Source organism: Wolffia australiana, chromosome 6 (assembly GCF_029677425.1).
Source record: "Wolffia australiana isolate 7733 chromosome 6, ASM2967742v1".
Classification (NCBI taxonomy): Eukaryota; Viridiplantae; Streptophyta; class Magnoliopsida; order Alismatales; family Araceae; genus Wolffia; species Wolffia australiana.
In genome coordinates, this window is record NC_135840.1 from 12603933 (window position 1) to 12625630 (window position 21698).

Consider the following 21698-nt stretch of genomic DNA (forward strand, 5'->3'; position numbering starts at 1 on the left):
AAGTGCATATAAAAGAAAACTATAAAAAAACTTGTAAAAGGGTTAACATTCTAGGATATTAAATTTTTCATTTCATTATCCAATAGACTAGTTATTGCTGAATTGTCAAACCTAAAGAACCAACCAAAACACATCTAAATTTTCTTCCTAATCTCTCTAATTGAATTCTTTGATCCTTTCAATTGGATCAATTAATTCAACTTAGAGCCCCTTATTTCATCTACTCTCATCTCTTCTACCCCCTTCCAAATTTCTCATCTAATTAGGGTGATTTAATCTCTGTTGAAGATTAAATTAACCCCAATTAGGTTCAAATTATTCAAGAAGAACATCAGTTGGATTCCTTACTAGCTTCCCTTGGACGACACTCGTACTTATCACTATACATCTTAAGTAGAGTTTTTATAAACTTTATTTTATAAGCTTAAATTGACAACGACAAGGGTTTGAAATTTTATTAAATTTACCCCTATTTTTGGCTTATCATGTAGCTTATACCCCATGAGCGGTAAACTCAACCTGTCAATTGAGTTAAATTGATATTTGTCCAGTTGATCTGTATTTTAATATATATATCTAATTAAGTCGATAAAAATTATTAGGCCACTAGAGTCGTTGAGTAAACTTTTACATTAGCCTAGACGGTCACACAGAAATAGTCTTCTAGATATTAAAATATATATTTCAGTTTAGGGATTTCTCAAAAAAATTGTTTTAGTACCCAACTGTCTTCTCCTTTCTTCTCATGGGCTTACCTCCACACCCAATTCAACCAACTCAACAAAATGATATGGTGGATTGATATTGTGAATCATCATGTTGGATGAGGAGATTTGACATGCCAATAATCACGTGGATACATGAACAATTCAACAGATCTTGTTCAATGAACTGAGAAGTTGTGGATCCAATCCAAAGTAATGATCATTAATTTCAAATGGCTGTAATGATGTTCTGCTTTATGTTCTCCACCATGCAAAATCATTAATGGCTGTAAGATTGTGCGTCTGCCACGATCATGAAGCCCAGAATAGAGAACATGGTGAAAGAAAAGGATATCAATGACGTCAAGGTACATAGTTTTCTCTCTCATTGCGTTTCTCAGTCTTGATCACTCACATTTATGATGATCTCCTCCAGCATCCCAGTCTTCACATATAGCTAGTGTCTCCTTATTGTTTCTCACAAGGCCCGCCACTATCTGAACCACCTTGCCTTATAAGTAGTGCCACATAAGGGTTTCGTAGATGCTTCAAAAAGGCGGTGGCATTGGCGTGCTAGTTACCTTTGAGGACAACTTTGCTATTGGTCTTTAACCAAAGACATACATTGCAGGTGTATTTGGTCATCCATACCTTCTAAACCTATGCCTCACTTGGGATTTTGGACTAAATTAATGTAAACTATGCTCTCATTGATCCCAAGCTCCTCAAACACAGGCTGATTTTGTTTTCTTTGGTGGACTCCTCATTTGTCTACGGGAATACAGACGTATTTTTTCAAGAATCCCTGATTAAATCAACATGAATCCTTGATCAAAGAAAATTTGGGCAGGTCATGAATCCACAATCAAGTATTCTAAATAAATCTCCACCATAGAAGATAGTTTATAATCATAAATCAGGGAGAGAGGGAAGTACCTCGATGTCAGTGATGCAAACCCTAATCCCTCCAAGTAGGGTCTGACAGAATCATATCTGATTGAAAGATTCGGTTAATCAGACCACTTTTGAGCCAAAGTGGAGCTATATAGTACTTTTATTGAGATACAATATCACTGTCACTTTTTGTTAGACCTATCATTGACCTGCGGCAGCACTTCCACATTGCGCACCACCACCACCACTCTTCTGTGCCATTGTGATAGACGCTATCATAAGCAGTACCGGAGAAAAGGGGCCAGATCTGGTCAATGGGCTGTTGACCAAGCTGACTAGAGAAGAGAAGAGGCCGCTCCTCGGGGGCCTATAAATAAGAATTGAACCCCAGGTAAAACGGCATCTGACTTTTCAATGCCAAGTCCTTGGCAGTTACGCCAAGGCCAGATAGCTGCGGAGGAGCTCACCTGCCACGGAGGAAGGAGTCTGACCTAGAGGGAAGACCGCCCCGGAAGATCGTGAAGGAGCTTCAACTGAGGAGGGAGGAGCTTTCCGATCCAAGCATTATCCTACTTGTTTTCACTCTGTTCGCATTTGAAGTACTCTTGATCTTCAAGTCAATCATATTCCGTCATTGTTACAAACGAGTGTAGCACATAGCCACATGGCCATGAAACTCTACATTGCTGCCGCGAGGCAGCAGCAGAGGTCTTCAGCACTATGATACGAACCTTGTGCTAGGTTCGGATCGGAAGGAGAAGAGGACGAGGCAAGGTAGGAAATTCCCGGGGTGGAGAGGTGAAACGGGAAGGATAGGAAAGGAGGCCTATCAGGGGAGGTAGGGCTCGGTCGGGGACGAGCCGCCTAAAGACGCGATGTAGCAGAGCCAAACACAAACACACTGATGATGGAGGGAGACGGAGCGCGGATATAGGAGAGACGAGAAGGAGAAGGAAAACCAACTATCACTTAAGAACCAAACATTCAGTATGCCCTCCCCAGAAGGAGGGCTGTGCTATTTAAAAGAACGTAAAAGGGAAACATGACGAGAATGCCCTCGATACGGCCCGGGAAACCTATCATACTGCCGTGTAGTTGTCACGGAAACAAAGCCACATTGTTACTAAGCTGTCACTGATGACCCGTGGCCATCTCAGAGACATACCCATGCTTCGTATTCTAACATATATTTATACTTTCAATTAGATGGGGCCATATCGCCCACTGGAGTGTTGAACAACAAGATAGAGAGAGAAATATATGATATTTGCAGCAATCCTCCACAAACAAGGGTGAGACAGTCTAGATCTTCATGAAGAGAACTTCTGGAGAGAAGCAGAGGAGCAAAATAGAAGAGAGAACGAAACGAAGGCTCTATTCTATCGGGCAAAAAACCCTAACTTTATACATAGTTTGGCTATTACAAGGAGCAAGGACGAAAAAAAGCAGTACGTACGGAATGACATGAACAATTAGCTTCATTAAAAAATAAAATTTAGGGTAATAATGTAAAAAATAGATGAAAAATGCCGTCTTTGATAAGTTTTCTCTGCTAACACCCACTGATCTATTATCTCAGTTGATCCATTGGGCCCGACTGAGATAATAAATTCCATACGTAGATCCAATCTGTTCTAGGGTCAAATTGGTTTCTATCAAGCAATAGTTCGATGTGACTATTTTTTTTTAAAATATAGCTTGATCCGATTAATATTTTGATCAATCAATAATTTGATCAATCAGATCTTTCCTTGACACTAATCCCTATTGCCCTAATCGATTCCTCTATCTTCTTTTTTTGAAAGAAACCAAAAGGCTTCCACCAAAAGATAATAATGAGAGATAGAAATTGAAAATGGGATTCTTACACAATGATATTTTTTCTTAAAATTTATAAGAATACACACCTGCACTGAACCGACTGGCAGTTAGAGTTGTGCAGGTCAATCCCTGCATATAATGATAGGCTATTTCCAAAAATGACAGCCTTCACTAGGAAATGAGAAAATAGTAACACATTACAAAGACGAAAGAAATAGAATGGACAACAGAAATGAAAAAAAAACAAGAAATCACCCACCCAAAACAAACTAACGAAAAACCTGTCAGTTTAGGTGTACACTCTTAAGCAAGGGCCCAATCTGCTGGGCACCAAAGAACAAAACATCTGCCAGGACGATCACGCCAAGCTGCAGTTATAAATTACAAGAGAAGTTTCAATTTTCTGCAACTCGTATTGTTTAAAAATTATTTATTGTTTAATGAGATATTATACCAAGCGGGCTGTGTAAATGAATCTGTAGCCCCATCCTTCTTTGGCCGCGACCGTACGCTGTTGATCTGTCCACCTGCAATGACGATAAATAAATTTATAAATTTAAATTTTATACATAAATAAACAAATCCCATGAATAGGATATTTACCCGAAAAACTCAGACACTCCACCGATTCCAGCCAGCTTGAAAGGTTGAGGACCTTCCCGCTGAAAATCCTGGATCCCAAAATTAAAAGACAAAATCATACTTGTGCTCAGTTTCACTAAAATTTTCACTTCCCACAAAATTAAAAAAAAACCAGAGAAGAGAGAGCACGTTGACGTTGCAAATATTAATCAGTTATGCCGATCTTTTATATAAAATAAAAGGATTTAGGGTTTAGGTTCATAGCTTTGACCACTTTTTGATAAACTTAGAAGGGGAAAATAAAAAAAACCCAAAAAAAGATAATACAGCATAGTTATCCACGAGGCAGAATTTTGTTCACCTCTTCCTCTGCTGCTTCCAAACCTCCCTGAACCCAGAAGAGATTCCTGTATCCTGCATTGTATAATTGCTCGCAAGCAGCAATGGACCTGTGATTTCATCCTTTGATTAGTCAAGAATATTGCAATTTATGGGGAAATATGAAAAATATTAGTATTTGAGAAGAATTACACGCAAGGAAAATTTCATCCTTCAAACTGGCAAAATGTTGGGTGCCGAAGGACAAATTGAGAAACAAAAAACCCAACTTCACGCACAGCTACTGATACTCTAACAATAGTATGATATGATCCTCTACCCCAAAGGGTATCTTAGGAAGTTTAGCCCACTAGGGACATTTTAGTCATTTCATGTTTAGGGTAGATTGCTTCCTTTTCTTATAAATATGTGTAGCCCTCCCTTGAGGAGGGCAGTCAAGACTTATGGTAAGATCGGCCTCTTGGCTCACTATCTCGATCCTCCCTTGTCTCGGTCCCGTCCCCTTGACCGTCCAGAGATCCCCTATGCCCGCGATCGTCTCACAGGATCTTCAGCCGGCTCTCCTCCAATCCGATCCCTACCTCTGCCGTTCGGTTCCCTTCTAGTCTCCAACGATCCCTGTCCCCGCAATTGTCAACCCTTCACTGCGTCATCAGGCGGATCGTCATTGGCCGATCCCTACCCCTCTGCTCGGCCTCCTCCAGATCCTTCCCGTTTCGACTCTCCTACCCTGGGAACGTCTACCTCGCCTCGCCTTCTACCCTCTTTCTGACACGAACCTAGATCAAGGTCCTTATCATAGTATCAGTAAACTGTCTCAACTATATTGATATCGAAATCGGAATGTAGCAGAAACTTGACAATGTAGCTTGCAAGAGAACAAGGATAGGATCTCGACGGCTCCTCCTCCCTCTGTGAAGCTCCTTCTTGATCACGGGCGGCTCCTCCCTCCAGATTTGAAGCGGGTGACTCCCGCTCACCGCTCAGGCCTTCCCGACGAGTAACCGTTGAGTACGACTCCAAGAAAACGATAAAAAGATACCATACCTGGTCCGCCAGTCGTTATTTATAGGAGAGAGGCACCTCCCCTCCTTTTCTTGGTCAACTCAACTGGTCAACAGTCCGTTGACCAGATTTTTGTTTCTTCTTTCTTTGGTACTTCCTTGAGTAGAGGAAAAAGGTTGGGTGCTGAAGGACAAATTGAGAAACAAAAAACCTGACTTGATTGCTAGTCTGGTGTCTTTTGGATTCTAGAGTGTCTTTTCTCTTGGAGATTGATTTTCCACCCATAAAAAAACCAATAGGCCCTCAAAGAATATGATGTTAAAAATGAGCTTCTTAGCAGGGAAACTTAAGGAAGAAGAGTATATGATGCTTCCTCTCTGGTATAATCTCTGGAAGTTCAACTTTGGTCTGCTAATTGAATAAGATATTACAGAGACTAACAAAATTGCCTAAAACTGGTCTGGCATCTTCACAAGAGTAATGGAGGGCATGCAGACAGCATAATGGAGACCACACAATGTGTTTTTTAAGCTTTCTGCTTCAGGGGGAGTTTCGATACTAGTAGTTTATATTGATGACAATATAATCACCCAAAAATGATAAGAAGAAAATTTGGCCTTTGTTTGTCATTTAGCCAGTCAATTAAAAGTAAAAGGGCTTAATCATCTGAAGAGCTTTTTGGGCATGGAAATTATCCACTCCTCTTCTAAGCTTTGTGCCCTATCAGAAATATGTCTTTGATATCCAATATGGTATTGGAGACATAGAATTTCAGCCTCTTCATGTACCCATCGACATGAATCACTTTCTCAAATGCCATAATTGAACAGCCCATTGAAGTCAATCTCTTCATGAATCAGAATTTGAGATAGAAACCACACAGGTCGTATCTTCTTCAATGTAACTCCACAAATACAGATAATTAAATGTCTCAATTCAGTCACTGTTCCGTGTGCAACGATAGAGATGCCAAGGGGGATCAAGAGGGAAATGAGAGAGAGAAGTTCCCAGGGGAGAAGGGGAATGATCAGAGGAGAGGTCAAACTGAAGAGGCAGGGATCGAACAGGGATGAGCTGTCTGAAGACGTGTTTAGAGAGAGACGATCACAAATACAGGAAGTTTAGTGGGAGATACGAAACTTAGATGTTGAGGGGAGAAGAGACAAGGAACTTCAACTTCATAATACTTCCTACTGGCTGCCCTAGTTAAACGGAACACAAAGAAGGGAAAACATGGGTCTGCCCCAAAGAGGGTTGTATCACTTAGATATAGAACCACCTTCTTATCAGCAGTTGTTGAATGAACTGGTTTATTACATACTAGACTTGACACTGCCTCTGCAGTAAATTTTCTCAGTAAATTTATGTGTTACCTTAAATTTTCTCACAAGCAGGCAGCCTATTGAGTGCGAAGATATATGAAAGGCACCAAGGGACTTAGATCTTATTTGTAAACTCTAAGGTAGACTCCAACTTGAAGTGTTCCAGAAATCTTATGATATGGTGCAGCAAAAAACAGTCAGTGGTCTCAAGATCTGACACTGAATCTTAATTCCAGGCCATATGTCCAGGACTTTGCGAGATACTACTGATTAAAGGACTCCTAGAAAACCTTCAAAGCTAGTGTAAGCAGCCAATCCAGGTCACACTGCCACTTCATAAAGCAGAAGCTGAAACAATGGCTTGCATGTGCCCCATACCATACATTGGGTCTAAGTTGGTCTTCCCGCTGGGAGTGAGACACATTCATTTTGCAGCTTGAGGGGAAGTGTCGGCTTATCTTCACTGCTTGTTAATACCTGAGTTATTGGGCTAGTCTGTCACTCTAGCCAAACAGTTGATTAAGCCATGAGATTATATGAATAGAATATTCGACCAGTTATATGTCATGTATTATAAGAACAATACAGATTATATAAATAGAACACTTATATGCAATACAACCTACAAATTATTCTATGTTTTCTTTGTGGACCCTTGTCTCTGAGCCCAACGGTCTTCTTCGCTGATGTCGTGGAGCTCAAAGCATAAAGTTCTCAAACAATAAAAATAAAATCAACAAAAGCTTGCTATACCGAGTGCCAACAAGGAGTCTCCATGTGTCTACGAAAGATTCAAAGTCTAATAGCAGCAAGAAGAACCAGATGAAAGCGTCTTTAAAAATGTAAAATAGAAAATGAATCAGCAAAGCCTAATTCATACAGAGACAATGGGAAGAATCCATCATAAAAATGAAAATCTATGCCTAATAACCCCATGAGACATGAAATAAATTATAAAAAAAATTTCTGCCTTTTCATCTATCGTTCCTTCTTTAAATTAAAATTTTCATCAAAATACTGTTCCTCCTTCACAGTACCAAATTTCATCAAAATACTGTTCTTAAGGAAAAAATACCCATCATTAAAGGCACCACTAAACGGTTAATTCATCATATTCTTAAGGAAAAACGTAAATGAAGAATATTTATACAAATCTTAGACACAACTAGAGCAACCCACGAAAGTTAAGAATTGGAAACAGAGGCAAATAGAGAAGGATCACCTAAGACCCTTTTGACAAACAATAATAAGGTCTTTCTCCTTGGGAAATTTGCTTTCAACCTTTGAGACAAAACACCTGAAGTCAAGAAAAAAATAGTCTAAGAAACTCATCATCTGACCAATGATAATCGAATAAGCTTTAGGTAAACGGAAGCATACCTGTCATAAGTTAAAGTTGGAGCACCACTCCACCAGCCCCCTAGAAAAAGTAAAAGTAACAGGATTTAAGGACCTCAGATCAACTCAACATAGAATAAATCAAGTATTTATAAATATGTGAATCCGGCACAATCCGAGGTGGATCGAAACAGGTAAGCAATTCCAAATGCAAAATCTTCCACAAATTTCCCAAGATAGAAGTATAGATCAACAGTAAAATCCAAATGTACATATAAAAGAATCAGTGGATCCTAATGTTATAGATGAGAAGAAAAGATGTCGAACGCCAGGATGAGTCGGATTGACTCCTCCCTCCACTAGAATCTAGAGGATCTTCCCCTTCTAGCCTAAGCCGCTGCCCCCCTTTACTTGAAATTGAATTTTCCTCCCTTTTAATCCAGCTCCTGCCTTTTTATTTACAGGCTTCCTGCTCCTGCCTTCTAAGAGTTTGAATCAACACGGACCTGGACTGGCACATATGCTGAGTGATGCTTCATTCTCTTTTTCTCATGATAGTTTTTGCGGAGAACCTTATCAGAATCATGGTCGATGGAAGTTTTTGATATGCATGAGGAACAAGTGTACCAAGTTCACATAAAGATAGCAGGGTGGGAATAGACTTCTATAAATAAGAGAGGGGAGTTCGACACCGGATGGCATTCTCGACTTCGGAGATTCAGTTGCTGCGGCAACCGAAGGCTGGCAATCAGGAGATCCCCCCAATCCAGAGGAGACTAGGCCAATCCGTCTAGACTGAGTATGTCTATTATTGGTCTCCATGTACCTCTTCTCCATCTGTTCTCTCCTTTTCTAGTATTGTCAATCGTAAAGACAACTGCTAGTTTTGGGAATTCTTGAAGACATTGACTCAGATACCCTTTCATCAAGTTCTCTCTCTAGAGAAGAGTATCAGTTTCTTGTAAATACATGGCTAAATTTTTTAGGTTTTTCAAAGAAAATACCGTTTAGATAGAATGACCATCTTTATGTTGACTGAACTCATTGTTTGATGAATAATAAACATAACGATGAGATGAAAGCAAACCCAGCTTTAGATAAAAATCTAAATAGTAATAAAATAAAAATATAATGCAATTTTGAACTAAAATTAACATAAGCAGGGTACAGGAATACGGGAACACCGTTCAGGAAAGCATATAGTACTTTTCGTATCAGAAACATCAATTGTAGAAGAAAATCAAGAAAGGTCATAAATGTAGACATTCCTGGACCAAACGCAGACACAACAAAACCAAAAAATAAAAAGACATAGGCTTAGTCATTAAAACTAACATAATCAATGAACAAGAGAGTAATAGTTAAAGACGATAACATTTCTGATTGTAAACGGAATCAGACTATTAGACACGCACAAAATTATTCAAGGGTGAGAGGGTTAACTTTCTTAGCCAATCCAAAAAGATATTTCTCGAATTCATTTTCAGAGGCTTGGTAAAAAACAACAACATCAATGATATATTAGCAGTCAAGTAAAAGTGTACCTCAGTTAATTTTCATGAAAGCTTAGAAAACGTCTATACCAAGCTTCACTAAAATTCCTCGTTCAAACAACTTATCATCGAGGGACAGATTTTTGCACTATGTAGTTTATTTTTGGAAATTAAAACCAGTAAAATTCAACAACAGAAGTTGATGTAAGCTAACCAGTACTATTAGTGAAATTTATTCCTATAAGTTTCGTTATTTGATAAATTATCATTTACCCATTGCGAAGGAGGAGACCTTCCGTGAAAGAGTTCCAAATTCAAGAGAGTTATCGACATCAAAAATTGGGATCCATGTAGAGCCTTTAACCCATGCCTGGAAAAAAAGGTAATTATGACTCTTCAGGTTGGGCCACTCCTGAAAGAAAACAGAGGAAGAGAAAAATCTCGTCTACAAAGACAAACCTTTTGTCTTTCTGTTGACGGACGAACATCAAGGAGAGACGTATCAGAGAGCTGAAGTGCATAACCAGCTTCCTTTGGCGTCATGATCATAACCTTCTGTTCTCTGATCTATCAACCGAAAATAGAAGAAAAATAAATCGTCTGGAAATGAGATGATGGAATGGCAGCAGTCTCTGCAATTTTTACTGGAATTGTTCAATGGACCTTTGAATCTAATGATCCAAGAGAGGTTCCCTCGGAACAAAATGAAGTCAATATTTTTTATTTTTAATATCATATTCTAGATCTGCAGTGCTAAAATTACAGTTCAATCATGATACATCCTCGAGAGACGTATCATCGTCTTCGATGTAATTTGGATAGAGATGGACGGAGTCAAGAGGGAGCAAGCGAGGGAGTTCCCCGGATTGAGAGGATAACGGGAATGATCAGGGATGAGGCCAAACAGAGGAGGTAGGGCTCGACAAGTGAAGATCCGCCTGAAGATGCGAAGAAGAGACAATCAAGAGGAGGAGGAACATAGGGGAAGAGACAGGACTTGGACATTGAGGGGAGAAGGGACAAGAACATCCACTAGCGTAATACTTTCTGTCTGTCATCCTAAACTGAGGGCTGTGCTATTTAAAGGAAACATGGGAAGGGAGAGACATAAATTCTCCTAATGACCAGAAGACATGACTGCCCCCAGGAGGGTTGGGGATCATATCAAATTACTAATGGAAAGCGGACTTTGAGATTCCCCTCCGAAACTATTCAATGGAATTTTGAATCTGATGCTCCAAGCAAGGTTCCCCGGGATCAAAATGAGCTCAAATTTTTTCTTTGTAATATCACATCCTAGATCTACCATGCTGAAATCACAGTTCAGTTACACATGAAAGTAAAACTTTGAGATTCACCACAGAAATTATTCAATGGAGTTTTCAATTTGATGACCCGAGAGTGGTTTTCCTTGAAGAGTGAACTCAATATTTTTCCTTTTAATAGTATATTCAAGAGATATAATGCTGAAATCCCAGTTAAGTTAACTAAGAACGGAGGGCTTTGAATTCTCCACATAAATTATTTCAAGGAATTAATGAATATGATAAGCCAAGATATGTTTCCCCACGAACGAAATGAATGCTGGGGGGGCCACTGACTGTGTGATCTTCCTTATCGTTTTTTCAAAAAAAAAGAACGAAATGAACTCAATATTTTTCCTTTTTAATCTCGTACTCTAGAGCTATGTTGCTGAAACCACAGTTCAATTAAACATAAAAGGAACACTGACGTAGGCAAAATTCAGGCTCATCCATGTATGTCACGATCATACCTCAATGCAAATTCACGGACGCTCCATAGAGAAACCTCTTCTTCCAACCAAAATACAAGGAACTCAGGGATTAAATCAAAAGAACCCTACGAAAGCATCATGTTCAAATATGCTTTCTTCTCTCTCTCTCTCTCCTCTCAGATCTCTCTTAAATCTCTTTGTCATGGCCCATTAACATGGACCCATTTCGGATTCTCTCTCCTAATATCATGAAACGAACTCTAAAACTGTTTATGAGGGATGAGCCTCTCTCCGATTCATTTAGAACCACTGCCTCCCTCTCAAATCATAACTTCTTCACATCCCATCTCTTCCTGGCCACATCGCTGAAATCACACTTCATTTAAATATGAAAACAAGACACCCGCAAGCTAAATTCATGATCATCCATACATCCCACGATCGCGCGCATCGGAAAGAACCTTACCAAAACATCCCATCTCTTCCTGGCAGCAGCCATGTCTCTGGCCAGCTTCGCCGGGTCTTGCTCATCCTCCACTGCGACACGCATCCGAATAGAACACTTCTGGAGATTTGAACCAAAATCAACCAAATTAAATTTAGTAAAATCATGCTCCGGCAAGAATCAAAGAAAGGAATCAGTCAACGACATAGAATTACTCGAAATGTTCTATCCAAAATCAACCAAATTAAATTCAGTAAAATCGTGTTCCGACGCGAATCAAAGAAAGGAATCAGTCAACGACGTAGAAATAGTCGAAATGTTCTATCCCAAATCAACCAAATTAAATTCAGTAAAATCGTCCTCCGGCGCGAATCAAAGAAAGGAATCAGTCAAACGACGTAGAAATACTCGAAATGTTCTATCCAAAATCAACCAAATTAAATTCAGCAAAATCGTGTTCCGGCGAGAATCAAAGAAAGGAATCAGTCAAACGACGTAGAAATACTCGAAATGTTCTATCCAAAATCAACCAAAATAAATTCAGCAAAATCGTGCTCCGGCGCGAATCAAGGTAAGGAATCAGTAAAGGACGTAGAATTACTCGAAATGAAGCCTTGCGATTCAAGCTAGGGATACTTCGGGAAGTGGAGAACTGCGTAAAAATGTAGATTTCACGATTGGATCTTCCAGCGGAGATCGCTCCATGAGTAGCACTGGCGAGGAGACGCCCCGCAGCAGCCATTGAAGTGACAGAGCGGCCGAGGTTTATCTATTTATCTTGCAACAGACTTTGTTTTTGTAATGGTTTGACTGTTATCTATGAACCCCCAGGAGAACGAAAACTTGCAGAAAACCGTCGAAAGTAAATGAATAGAATATATTATCTTTTTAACTTTTTCCTGCTAATTTTAATTCTCCATTACTTGTATGTTCCTATTTTTTCCTGTCAGATTATTGGGTATCATTTATTTCTGGACGTTCTATTTTCATGTATAAATATCGTAGATTTATTTTGAGAAAAAATGGATTGCTCAGTGCAGAAAATTCATCTTTAAAATGAAATAAATAACTTGCAACAGACTTCGTTTTGTAATGATATGTGTTATTTTTGAACCCCCAGAAGAAGGAAAATTTGCAGAAAAACCTTGAAAGTATAAATATCGTATATTTATGTTCTTTCTAACTTGTGTTTCTAATATTATTACCACTGATTTTAATTATCCATAACTCGTATGTTCTTATTTTTCCTGAGAAAGTATTGGGTATTATTTACTTCTGGATGATATAACGCACGGATCTATTTTCACGTATAAATATAGTATCTTTTTTGAGAAAAAAATGAATGACTCGGTGTAGAAACTCCATCTTTAAAATGAAATAAATAACTTGCAACAGACTTTGTTTTGTAATGATATGAGTGTTATTTCCGAACCCCCGGAAGAAGGAAAATTTGCAGAAAAGCCTTGAAACTAGATGAATAGAGCATATGTTTTTTTTAACTTGTGTTCCTTACATAACCGCTGATTTTAATTCTCCATTATTTGTATGTTCTTATTTTTCCTGATAAAATATTGGGTATTATTTACTTCTTTATGATATAACGCAGGGATCAATTTTCTTGTTTAAATATCGTATTTTTTTAGAAAAAACTGAATTGCTCGGTGTAGAAAATTCATCTTTAAAATGAAATAAATAACTTGCAGCAGACATTGTTTTGTAATGATATAAATGTGATTTCTGAACCCACAGAAAATCCTTGAAAATGAATGAACAGAAAATATGTTCTGATTTAACTTGTGTTTCTTATCTGATTACCACTGATTTAGTTCTACATAATAGATATGTGTTCTTTAATTTTTCTGGGAAATTTTTGGGTATTATTTACTTTTGGATAATCAAATGCAGGGATCCATTTTCATGAATAAAGATCACTTAATGGCTCAGCATAGACAATATGAATGTTGATAAGCCAACAATAGGGGTGAATTTTGCAATTTTATAATCCCCTGTCGTTGTTGATTTTAGCTTATACAATAAACTTTATAAAACCCTAACTTAAGACATAAAGTGATAAGTATAGGTATCGTCTAAGGGAAGTTAATAGTTATTTAATTAGTGATATGTTTTAATAACTTTGACCCTAATTAGATATAATTTAATCTTCAATGAAAATCAAATCACTCTAATTAGATGAAGATTTTAGAAAATGGGGGTAGAAGAGATGGGAAGAATAGAAGAAGTGAGGAGCTCTAGATTGACTTCTTTGATCCAATAAAAGGGATCATCCAAATTACACAAAAATTTCAAATACAAGGAAATAGAAAGCACCAACAGGGTTCATTCAGGATGAAGCTCCTCTCTGTATCGCAGTTGTGATAGAGCCACCTCCATATTGACATCCTCCTCTCGAAATTTAGCTTTTTTACTTAGGTTAAAAGGTGAAAATTACCATTTTACCCCAATTAGTAATTAATTTTTATCCCTCAATATAGGCTTGATCCGAGTAATCCAACTCTACATATATAAATAGGAAGTCAAGACGATCAAATCCATAAAAAAATCACCTCAATCGGACTTATGGATCAAAAGTTGTTAATAAATGAATCTCAACAAACCATAGCCGTTGGATCAATATTCATTTACTTAATTACTTTTTTCCTAACATGCAATGACGTGTTGATAGCTGACTGGCTGGTGCATTTTGAACTTCAAATGCGAGTTCATTCTCCGCGCACCACATACCCCTGTCCTGAAATCAAAGTAAAGAAAAAATAGAAAAAATACACATTGTACAAGGCACTTTGTACATATTCAATGTGCTCGGACTGCCACAGCCCAATTACAATGCGCCACGTCATTAATCGTGCGGGCACTGTCTATGCGCCGCACATGAGGTGAACTTACCACTCGGAGAGATAATTCCCGCGAAATTTGTAGAAAAGTCCTTGATTAAATGTGTGCGTGCAAACGGACGCCGCCCGGGAAATATTTGTGTTTATTACCCTCTCACTTTCTCTCTCCTCCATTTTTTCCTTGAAAACCATTAAAAATCCTGATTAATCGCACTAAAACCCTACAACTATTTTAATAGTATCTGTACGCCTACACACACAACCAAGAGCTGTTTTGAGGGCATAATTGCAACAACAATGTATGAAAACCCCCTTTGACTTTAGAAATTGCTTTAAAAAATTCTTATTTTTCTTATAAATATACATTTTTCCCATTTTAGAATTCATTTCTTCCTTGAATAATTTCCAAAAAATCAAATAAAATTCCAGAAAACCTAGGAAATTTGGTAATTTGTCCCCACATTAATTAACATTAAAATTAATTTTTAAACCTGGTATGTTCATTTAAAAAGAATTATTCCAAGCTTAAATAAATTCCATGAAAATCATAAAATTAACATAAAATTAGGGGAAAATCAGAAATTAGTTGGAAACATTAATTACATGTAAATACATGATAACAATCCTATTTTAAACTCTTTATATGCATAAAATTGGGCTAATTACTTGAATTAAATACCGAATTTAGGGTGTTATCAAATGACTCAGCATAGAAAATTTATAGTTAAAATGAAAGAAATAAATTATGAATTCATTAGAGTATATATAAATAAAAACTGTTTATTCCTATTTAGCAAGTGTATATCAGTGCAAGGACATGAAGAAAATGACCAGTCATTTTCACCATTTTCCGCAAAACTTTTATAAGTTGCAGAGGTGGTGTTCTTATTTGGATTATGTTTAATGGGATATTCCAACAAGTCACATAAAAATTATCATCTTCCAGCACTTTGTTTTTAGATGACGTGAGTGTGATTTCTGAATCCCGAGTGAAGGGAAATTTGAAGAAAATAAACCTCAAAAGTAACTGAAAAGAATATGTATCATTATTTAACTGGTGCTCCATGACTGATTATCACTTCTTTAATTCTCCTTTTCACACGAATTTTGATTTCTTTGTGTCAAAATGTTGGGTATTTATTTTTGTTCCAATGATATAATTCAGGGATGCATCTTCACTAATAAAGATAATAAATTTTTTTGGAGAAAATATGAATGGCTCAGAGTAAAAATTGATCTTCAAAATGGAATAAACAAGGTATAAAGTCATTAGAGTATGCACGAAGGGAATCTGTTCATTCAGATTTAGTGTGTAAAAATAATAAAAATCTCCTATGTGATGTTCTTATTTAAATTATGTTTAATACACCACAAAATCTAGTATAATCCACCACTTTCATAATTTTTTGATTACGACGAAGAAAATGTCAAGTATTATTTAGGAGTTAATGATAAAACGGGGGAGATGTCTTTCATGAATATAGTTGTCGATTTAGGAAAATATATGTCTGACTAATAAAACAGAAATTCATCTTCAAAGTGGAATAAATAATTCAATTAATTAATCAAATTATGCATAAAGGACAATGAATCCAAATATTTGATCATAGCTTAAACTTGTATAACTCTGCCATTACAGTCGATTCTAATATTTTCATCAACGACATTCCTCTTTATCTGATGTTTCATCACTAATTACAGCTAATCCAGCTTACCATTTTCTACAAAATTTTGATTAATTTTGGGAATACAACGTGGTGTTATTTTCATCACTATTAGGTAGTACTAAGTTTTTGACAATACAATGTGTTGATATATCTCCAACATTTTCTAAAAAAATAATTTATTGGATAACATATTTAATGGTGGGAAGGTCAAGATTTATATCCAAAACTGAAACTATAGGTTTGCTAAACATTTAAAGTGTGTATATATATAGATAGATAGATAGATAGGTAGATAGATAGATAGATAGATAGAGAGAGAGAGAGAGAGAGAGAGAGAGAGAGAGAGAGAGAGAGAGAGAGAGAGAGAGAGAGAGAGAGAGAGAGAGAGAGAGAGAGGGAGAGAGAGAGAGAGAGAGAGAGATGGAGAGAGTGAGAGAGAGAGAGAGAGAGAGAGAGAGAGAGAGAGAGAGAGAGAGAGAGAGAGAGAGAGAGAGAGAGAGAGAGAGAGAGAGAGAGAGAGAGAGAGAGAGAGAGAGAGAGAGAGAGAGAGAATAAAATGGCAATGTAAAAAAGAATAAAATAGAAGATACATTGGAGCAATTCTTATTGATATGTATTTACTCATATTTTTCAGACTGTGTGAGAAAAATAACTATTACACTCATAGTTCCTCAAATTTTTGTTTAGTTTTACGATACAAATGCAAGAATCTGCCTCTATGAATACAAAAAATCAAATTAGTTATTAGTGGTTCAGAAAGTAAAAATTTATCTTCCAAAACTGAATAAATAACTTAAATAGGATTATAAGAATCCAAATATTTAGTCATATTCTATTACTGCAGAACTAAATAAGAAAAAATGCTGGCAATTTGGTTATCGGGTCCGGATCCGCCTACCGAGACCCGCAAACTTCACCACGTCACCTTCTTCTTCCTCGCTGAGCACGCTATAGAAGAAGAGAAAAACAACAAGAACAGAGCGAAGACCAGTCGTTACTCTTTCTATCTCTCTCTTCTTCTTCCTCTTTCTCTCTCTAGAAGAGGAGTAGCAATGGCGGAGGAGGAGTCCGATGCAGTGCTCAGCGACGTAGACGAAGATCCAGCGCTCGTCGTGCTTCCATCGTCCGGCGAAAACGCGGTTTTCAATCAACGATTGCGCGATCTCCAATCGGAACTCGATCGGGAGCGACAAGATCGCAAGTCAGCGGAAGATGCGCACTTGGATCTTCAGAACAAGTTCGCTCGCCTCAAAGTCCTCGCCCAAGAGGCGATTCGCAAGCGGGACGAGGCCGTTAGATCCTCGGAGACGGCCAAATCGGAACTCGCGGAGGCGTTCAGAATCAAAGATGAAGCAATCAAGCAAAAGGACGCGTTAAAGTCCGAAATTGAGTCTTCCGCGCAGATGCTGGCCTCGGGTATTGACAAGGTACTGTTTTGGATTGGTAATTGCGTTTGATCAATCTACTGGTTAAATATCTCAGTTGAAGTTATTCAATTTTGTTCGTCTTGGGATTTTGAGTATGGGGGTTTATATGATCTAACAGGTATCTGGGAAGGTTGGGAGATTGATGAATTTTTCAATGGCTGGGCTGCCGAGATCTCAGAAGTTTGCAACTGGCTTGCCCTCTGTTGCTTATGGTGTGATCAAGAGGAGCGACGAGATCGTTGAAGAACTTGTTCATCAGTTGGATTCCGCTGTAAAGGAAAGGAATGAAGCAAGAGAGCAGGTAGAACAGAGGAATTATGAGATTGCCATTGAGATTTCACAACTTGAAGCCACAATGTCGAATTTGAGGGAGGAGGTTAAGCAGAAATCCTCTGAGATTGATGATTTGGAGAAGATGGTGAGTGAGAAGGATGCAAGAATCAAAGATTTAGAGGAGTTTGAGGCTAAGTGGAGGGATCTTCAAGAAAGGGTAAATTCTCAGAGGTCCGTGGTGATGGAACTTCTCAAGAACATCTCCTTAGCTCAAGAACAGATAAGCGAGATCATTGAGAATGCAGGATTAAACGAGTGGATTAGCTCGGATTTCTCAGAATCCCAGTTTATTTTCAAGGAATTGGAGATTGAGGAGAATCTCCAGACTTTGCTGGAGGGGACTGGCTCTGTTTGTGAGTTAGTGAAAGTGGCTGCTGAGAAGTTGAGGGCACGTTTGGCAGAGAGAAGAGAAGAAGTTGATAAGCTGAGACAAGAAGTTACTCTGTTGCTGGGGGAGAAAAGTCACATTGGGAGTCTTCTTAGGAGTGCATTATCTTCAAAGATGGGGGAAATGAGAAAAGGGGCTGAGAATGGGCATGTAGAAGGCGATGGGGACAAAGAAGATGAAGTTTATAAATTGGTGAGGATGGTTTCGTTGAGAACAATCTTCTTCTGATTTCTTTTTCGGAAAGGGTATAAATCACTGTGGAAATTTTCTTTTGTGGAAGGCTGGGGTCTTGGAGGACACGGTCAAGGCGTCACAGATGGAGATTATTGAATTGCAGCATCAGGTGGAGGCTCTCGGGTAACTTACTTATCTCTTGAGATCATAATTTTCTCCATGAACCTGTTTTTAGGGATAGGTGATTTGATCTGATCAATCATCTGATCGTTCGGAGCAGCCTGATCCACAATAAACCTGGTCTATGACCGGGCCCAGTGGATTGATTGGCCAATTGGTGATCAGGCACTGTGAATCTATCGTCATTGTTAAAATATCTGTTTATCATGACGTCAAATTTCTCTGAGGCACTGCTGACTTTTTTGTTATTTCATCATTCTTGGAATCATTTTCTGGATTAAGGGCAGAGTGTAGTTTACTTAAAGCACAATTGAGCGCCCATGCAAAGGAGATTGGACAGCAAAAACTAAGGATCAAAGAACTTGAAGAAAAAGAACGTCAGGCAAATGAAAATGTGGGTGATCTGAAATTTCTTACAATAAAACTGGCTGTCGCCATGAATCATTAAAAAGAGTTGAGTCTGGCATTGGCAGGTTGAAGGACTGATGATGGATATTTCTGCCGCTGAAGAAGATATTGCGAGATGGAAAGTTGCAGCAGAACAAGAAGCTGCTGCAGGACGAGCCATTGAACAAGAATTTGAGGCAAAGGTATGAAAAATTATCAACTTGTTAGAATATTCAGCACGTGACATCGATTTGAGTTGGTGCATATATATTTTTATCTCTACTTTTCTGCACAATTAAACTTCAGTTTTTTTTTTGAAAGATGATTAAGCCTCAGCATTAATTGGACGGGGACTCAAAATCTGGACTGTCACAACAAGAATAATATATTTCTTTATTCTATTTAGTTCGAAATATACATATATCACTTTTTCATGATTTAAAATGTTAGCTCCATGACTGGGGAATGCCAACTATCTGCTTATAAGGCCCAAGAGATGAATCCCCTGTGGGAGAACTGTGCTATTGCTTTAGCTTGACACATCCTCCTGTACCTTTTTTTTCTGTTAAGCTAGAGCAATAAATGTCTACCTGTTGGGAGTAATAATCTTTAACTTTATACAATAGTACCTATGCATATCTGTTATATGTAGGTGTATTATTGTAAATTTCTGTTCTAAGGATTCCTATGCCCAAATGTTGGGAAACCACTAGCTGAATTAGGTTTGGTTTTTTATCATCTTCTATGGACTGACTCCCTGGTCAGCAGAGTTCCTCCTGCCCTGCTCTTTTCTCTCCTTTCCTCCCACTCTTCTAGAATCTCTTTCCTATGGAGTTGAACAATATTTGGTGATAATTCTTAATTATACTTGCCCAATCGTAAGTTTTCCTTCAAGTTCCTTACTGGCTTACCTGACCCTTCAGACACCTTAGATGATTGGCGTTCCAGGCCTTTTATTAGTCCATATATTTGGGAAGGCAAGGAGCACCTTGTTATTCATTTTACCATATTTTCAGATGATCTTAGACTATTTTTATCATGGACTTTGGTTGTTCCTCAATGGTTCTTTCAACTTTCACCATTTGTGGCTGATTTTACTTTGCTTCTTCATTGGCTTCGTAACATGCATCTGAATACACATTTACTTCCAAACATGAGTATGAATACAAAGTGACTTCATAACTTGCATCAAAAGATTCATTGAAAATTTAATATAAAGTTGTCACCTCAGAACCTTGTTTGGAGTGATAATTAGCACTGAATCTGGTTTTCTTAGCCATCTGAATCTCCTCTTCTCATGTTTGGAAGTAAATGTGTATACAGATCTGAGGATTTTATAAATTTTTGAAACCAAAAATGATTGAGGAGTTCTCAATCGGCGAAGCCTTTAAGACTGAGGAATTCTCAATTGGCGAAGTTAAGTTAAGAATAATATAAGCCTTTACGCCTTTAACTTAACTTAAGTTAAGTTAAGTTAACTTCTCCCAGTACTGAGAAGTTAAGAATAATCGTCGATGCCTGACAACCTATGACATCAGTGTTCATAATTCTGCTATATCACACCCTCTTAGAACAGCTTATTTTTCTTAATGGTTTAAGGCCCCTTCCAAAAAACATAGGGGTGTACATCTTGAAATAGCTCTATTTTCCCTTCTCATAACTTTTTCTTTGGCCTTACCAAAATCTATAGGTGTCTTTAGAGGCTTCGTCGATTGAGAACCAGAACCCATTAGAGAGGCTTCGCCGATTGAGAACACCTCGAGCTCGTTTACTCGTGGTTAAGCAAAACCTTTATTTTTACAAAAAAACCATAGTTGACTCAGACCCCAATTCTTTCATTTTTTGTAGGTATCATCTATCCGAGTAGAACTGGAAGATGCCAAGCAGGCAGTTTCAGAATTGGAGAGTAAGCTCAAAGTTAAAGAGGAGACATCCACGGCGGCCATCGCTGCGAGAGATGCCGCTGAAAAGTCCCTAAGACTTGCTGATATGAGATCGGCCAGACTGAGGGAAAGACTGGAAGAGTTGACCCGGCAGCTCAGCGAGTCCGATATCTCAGAGGAGACGAGGAATCACCAAAGACAGAGGTATATCTGTTGGCCGTGGCAGTGGTTGGGATTGACCATTGTCCGTGATCCGGCTCAATCTCAGGAGACCTCCAATGAGATGGAACTTTCAGAACCTCTCATTTAGATTTCCTGCAGTCCTTTTTTTTGAAAATATTCCGTTCTTTATTTGTAAAATCATGTTATAAGCCAGTGTAAATTTTAGTCCTCCCCGGCAGTATTATCTGATGATCAGATCTTGCAACCATTTGGCTCTGTTTGGTAAGGAGTTTTAATCATTTGTAACCATTGTGTGACAATTTGATCATGCGTAGAACTTTAGAACCCTGCGTTTGGATTGGTTGATGTTATTTTTTCTTACAATATCTCACTCAGTATTTCTAAAAAAAATTTACATGCTAGTGTGTATCTTAACCCATCCTGACAGATTTGACTTGATAAAATTAGTCTGATCATTTATTCATAAACAATTAAGTGACATAAAACTCCTATTAAATCTAGTAAACCAATGCCACTCAAGCTTAGGTTGTTGTGACAGTCCAGAAA

The 21698-nt window shown here is 38.1% G+C and overlaps 2 protein-coding genes across 2 annotated transcripts; one reads left to right on the forward strand and one right to left on the reverse strand.

The window, feature by feature from the left end:
• Window positions 1-3568: 3568 nt before the first annotated feature.
• Window positions 3569-12466, reverse strand: LOC144704561 (Rhodanese/Cell cycle control phosphatase superfamily protein). Its single transcript, XM_078577022.1, has 10 exons — window positions 12280-12466; window positions 11700-11798; window positions 9958-10065; window positions 9772-9868; window positions 8048-8087; window positions 7890-7964; window positions 4363-4450; window positions 4023-4090; window positions 3874-3946; window positions 3569-3787 (listed from the first exon to the last, which is right to left on the reverse strand). Exons 1-10 carry the CDS (start codon window positions 12418-12420, stop codon window positions 3704-3706), a joined length of 873 nt encoding a protein of 290 aa, XP_078433148.1. The 5' UTR covers window positions 12421-12466; the 3' UTR covers window positions 3569-3703.
• Window positions 12467-17173: 4707 nt separating this feature from the next.
• LOC144704478 (paramyosin) lies at window positions 17174-21490 on the forward strand. Its single transcript, XM_078576920.1, has 6 exons — window positions 17174-17624; window positions 17743-18537; window positions 18626-18702; window positions 18982-19093; window positions 19173-19289; window positions 20935-21490. The coding sequence occupies exons 1-6, from the start codon at window positions 17250-17252 to the stop codon at window positions 21277-21279; spliced, it is 1821 nt and encodes a 606-aa protein (XP_078433046.1). The 5' UTR covers window positions 17174-17249; the 3' UTR covers window positions 21280-21490.
• Window positions 21491-21698: the final 208 nt, after the last annotated feature.